Genomic DNA, 5,076 nt, shown 5'->3' with positions numbered 1-5,076 from the left:
CAGGTGAGAAAGTTCTCAACATTAAATGAGGATTTACAGTTGATAGATACAGTGAATATCTTATTTTCATGATGGTGACAGAATAACACTCCAATGTAATATTCGGTAACATTACATTAAACACAATAGCAGTTACATCATCTCATTCATTAGCAGCGTACAATACCACTATATGTAGTCTTGACTCAATAACAGGGAGTTGACTTGTTGTTATGCAACTGACCCAATACAAATAATATAAAAAATACATGGGATGGGAGAAAAATCACAACAGTATTATCCTGACAGAGTCGTAATGGTGGATTGGAACCCCGATTTTTCCAGAACACATGACCAGATGGTGCAGAACCACCCTGATCACGTACTTAACACTGCCAATGAGATTCCATACAAAGAGGCAAGAGGGTTACAAATGCCATAAAATATAGTCAAACAAATAAAAACATATACTGTCAAACTAAAAGCGAGGTATGTGGTGGTGAAAATGGAACAAAAACAATTCTGTTCTTCAAATCGAATAACCGGAAATAATAATCAGTTTTAAGATTTCAATGTGGGGCTGAATGGGTAATAGCTTGTAGAATGTCACTTTGAATGCGGGTTGTATGCTCTGTTATCCTCTCTCCTGTGGCTCTCCCTGGCCCAGGAGTATTTAAGCCATTTCCTCCTATTTTATTTACATTTCCTGGCCAGGTCCGTCAAATAATATCTTCCCCTCTCGTTCGGCCTCTCTCTCTCTCCAGAGGATCCGGGGGGGGGGGGGGGGGGGGGGGGGGGGGGCGTGTTGTTAGGGGGCTCAGACAGAGCTGAGAACCTGTCAAGAAAAACAAATCAAAGTTTGACATGTGAGGGAATGTCAGGAAGTCACCCTGGGAGAACCGACACACACACACACACACACACACACACACACACACACACACACACACACACACACACACACACACACACACACACACACACACACACACACACACACACACACACACACACACACACACACACACCTTTCTGGCGAACTCGGGGAGGATGAAAGACGCCCGATGCACTCCGGAGTTGTAATACTTGAGGTTCATACTCTCCACCTCCTCGTGTGACAGCTCCTTCACCGGCTCCCGGAAATTTGTTCCCTGTTTTAGAAAAAGTAATCATCGGCATCAGCGTCCGCCCCGCCGGAGCGCGGACGGACAGACGGGCGAGGGAGCGGCGACGGCCTTAGGTTAAACTACTGCCGCTCCGTATCATCCCGCAGCCAATGAGGTGAGAGATGGGCTCCAGATGATGGAGGAGGGGGGGGAGACGGCCACCACACTCACTGTGTTTTTACTGCAGAGCATGAAGCCTATCTGGCCACTGGGATAGGTGGGGATGGTGCAGTATGCGTACTCCACCACGGGGAATAGAGTCTTGCAGAAGGTCCGCATCTCCTTGATGAGCTCCAAATGAAGCCACTGGCACTCTCCTGGGGGAGGGGGGGGGGGGGGGGGGGGGGGGGGGGGACGGGACGGGGGGAGAGGGGAAACAACATGTCCATGGGTTATTTTTTGCCCTCCTCGAGATGCGTTTCGAGATTGAAAAGTGCGACACATCAATTGAGCGTCAATAACATTGCAGGCGAGTTCTTTTAGCGGCAGCGCCACAGAAGTGGTTTATTGGGAGGAAGGTTTATTTCTAAAGGAATGAATAGTCATCTGTCAGTGGGGGGCATTACCATGCATTTATATCGCTAGTAGCCACATTAACCCAATAGTGTTCACAAAAATGTAACCGTGATTGGTTGTAAAGCAAGCTATATAAAATTGTGTTCCATCTGGCACAACCAATCAAAAAAAAGGGAACGTCGGATCGACCAGACATCCCGACTTGACATTTAATAGCGACGAACATTGCGAGCACAGGATTCAACCTTCTGCTAAATATACCAAAACAACTGCCTAGTGACAGAGCAGGAAACAGAGACACCCATACCATCTCTACAGAGTTATGAGGTGGCACACAGCACCTCCATTATGTCCATCCATCAGCACCTATCGCCCTCCAGCCCACGAGGGATCAACCTCCGGTTCTCCCATCAAGGCTTTCTTCCCCGTGATCTGGAGAGCGTTTCCGGGCTCTTAGGAGGACTAAGGGTTACGGTGGGTGGTTTATCGCGGGCCTGTGAAGCCCTTTCAGCCTGGAACCATGGTGTGAAAAGCTATACAAATAGAACTGACTGGAGCCAAGGTTGAGAACAGACCAGGGTGGGGTTAGCTTCATATTCCTTCAGTCCAATACCAAACATCATTTATGACCAGATTGATCTTGAACTAAATGCCTTTCATGGAACAATATATACGTATCGTATAATTGTCTTTACTGCATCATAAAATAATTTAATATAGACTTTAGCATAACGGCCATTTTCATTTAAACACAGCTACCTTTGCAGATCTAAATCAGATGTAGGGATTGGCCGTTAGACTGTCGGGCCTGCGATCTCCGAACTATCGGTATTTGGCTGGACCAGTTATGTACACAGGCCGCCTCGGTCGGACCGGAAAGAAGGATGACTCTCCATACCAGGGCAATGGTTCTGTCAATAACAAACTTGATACCTTTTGATAAAATCTATGCATGGATATGATAACAGAACGCTGTTCCAGGTCACCATGTCTAATTGCCAGGAACCCTTCTTGTCTAGCACCCACCCTAGATTCTACCTCCACCACGTGGGGAGATGTTGGAGGTCCTCACTATTGATGAGCTTCATCTAGCTGGGACATGCTCCTCTTTCCAACCACCTCCAGTGCCATACATCCACCCGTGATCCATTTACAGGTCAGGGACGATGTCCGGTTTACTGGACTTTTGAGCCCGGATAGCTGAGAACTAACTCATATCTGCACTGTATTGGTTGAATTGGTACAAAGTTAACCCTAACAAATGATGCTCCACTATGGACAATATTAAAACATTTTGGAGCCGATATACTTTGTGTAATTTCCCTAAAAAAAAAAAAGTGGTGCAACATCATGTCTTCATTTGGGATGGGGATCGAAACCCGGTTCTATCAAGGACCCGGTTCCACTTTTTTCATAACCCGAATTATCATTAACATTTGGGCTTATCAATACCACTATCGAGTCCCGTCGCTCATTGATTATTTTCTTTGTCCCGTAGGTCCTGTAACGTAATATCGTGTCCCTCGAGTCGCGTCACGGCATTTAAATCAAATCAATCCAATCACTGCAGCGTGTCCGCCAATGTTTTCGAATGGAATTGAAAGCAAACGGGTATTACAAGTGAAACAAGTGAAGTCTGGTCGTTAACTTTACTCGGTCGATGGCTGAACGGGCGAAAATCATTTATTGTAAAGGGGGCAACAAAACCTCAATGGCCAAGCACATTAACATTGTGCATCAAAGAAAGGCCAAATGCAGAACCTTCGACTGTCTCCGAGTTGAAAAGACTCCTCCTGTCTCCTCCTTCTCCTGTCGCACCAGACGGGCCCGTCTTCATCGTCCACTCAAAGTACGAGCGGTAATCGCACACGCAGACATTGTCGCTATTCCCGTCAGTTAAAAATAGTAATCCAATTGTGAAATCGGTGTTGTAATCAGCAGCATACAAGCTAGTTATCTTGAAAAGTAAATAAAGTTTCAGATGTGCTGCGTGATGATGTGTTGAGGTTGGCTCAGTACGACTGTTAGGTTATCATGATGCGTTCAAATGTAACATAGAGAAACAGTCAATTGAGTTTTTGGTGAGAAACACGAGTAATACTGTATTACTCATGTTTCTTTATTACTACCGTATTTCCCGCACTATAACGCGCACCGGATTATAAGGCGCACCTTCAATGAATGACCTATTTTAGAACTTTTTTCATAAATAGGGCGCACCGGATTATAAGGCGCATAGCAGAGAAGATACTGCAGTCAAACGTTTGACTGGGGATGCGTTATGCATCCACTAGATGGAGCTGTGCTAATTGTATAGCTCGTCACGCGCAACGCAACTGTGAGGACGAGTTGCTGCATTTAGCAGATATAAAACTGGAACCTTTATGACAAAAAAGTAAAACACAATTACGCAGTTCCAAACCTTAGATTTTTTAAATATCTTGCAAATGTGAATGATACAAAGTAGAGCATCGCACCCTCGAATCTTGTAGTGTGGCCAGTCTTCCGCCCGATTTCCTGGCTCTGTGATCGTATAGTGTGACCTTCCGTGAGTAAGCGCAGTAAAATGCTGTGTGCACTGACTACGATAGCCGTAATGCTGCAAGCGGTGTGGCTTTATCGTAGTCGTAGTGAAACATTTTATTATTATTATTAAATTGTTTTTATTGGTTTTTCATACTGAAACATTTTGACAGAGCGCCGTTTACAACCAGTATGGATCAACCAATTAACCAATTGATCCATATATAAGGCGCTCCGGATTATAAGGCGCACTGTCGTTTTTTGAGAAAATTACCGGCTTTTAAGTGCGCCTTATAGTGCGGAAAATACGGTAATACAGTTGTATAGTGCTCTAATCATTTTTGTATATATAATTAAAACTACTGATGTCAATATTTATTAAGAATTACATATTTAATTTAAAATACAACTATTTATTTCCTAAATATTTTCCTCATCACTAAAAACGGGTTGTATTTCCACCAATTAATAGTAAAGAATCGATAGTGGTACCGATAAAGACTCGGATCGTTAAGGAGTATCGATATCAATAAATATTAATGATCCTCATCCCTAGTTTTCATTGGAGAAGCTTCGTATAATGCTGCCCAATACTTTGTGGTCAAGAAGTGTTCTACGAGAAGTAACTTTTGAATTCCTAAAGTTTTTGCCCTATGCATAGGGACCCACATTTACACCACTGGAGAGCCATCTAAGCATTATTAGGTTACTTCATGGTCGACGGATGGATTGGGTGAGATTTTAATCGCATAGCCAAGTTATCTGTCCATAATTTCTCCACACATGCGACCACATGAAACTGGATCACGATGCACGCCCAATCTGTCCTGGGGACCAGACGGATCTGACAGCTCATGTTTCAGTGGATGTGCGTCTGGCCCCCCCAACGTTT

The 5,076-nt window shown here is 44.3% G+C and overlaps 1 protein-coding gene across 1 annotated transcript in view; it reads right to left on the bottom strand.

The window, feature by feature from the left end:
- Window positions 1-779: 779 nt before the first annotated feature.
- srm (spermidine synthase) overlaps window positions 780-5,076 on the bottom strand; it is a gene marked incomplete at its 5' end in the record, with an annotated part of 15,222 nt that continues 10,925 nt past the window's right edge. The window contains 3 exons of the mRNA XM_079742269.1: window positions 780-814; window positions 1,008-1,130; window positions 1,317-1,462. Of these exons, the coding sequence (XP_079598395.1) occupies window positions 797-814; window positions 1,008-1,130; window positions 1,317-1,462 (287 nt within the window). The 3' untranslated portion in view covers window positions 780-796. The remainder of the gene's footprint in view (window positions 815-1,007; window positions 1,131-1,316; window positions 1,463-5,076) is intronic.

This window comes from Pollachius pollachius (assembly GCF_949987615.1).
Source record: "Pollachius pollachius genome assembly, chromosome: 8".
In the NCBI taxonomy this organism is placed as follows: Eukaryota; Metazoa; Chordata; class Actinopteri; order Gadiformes; family Gadidae; genus Pollachius; species Pollachius pollachius.
The sequence above is the reverse complement of the archived record's forward strand: the minus strand, read 5'-3'. Positions and strand labels throughout refer to the sequence as shown.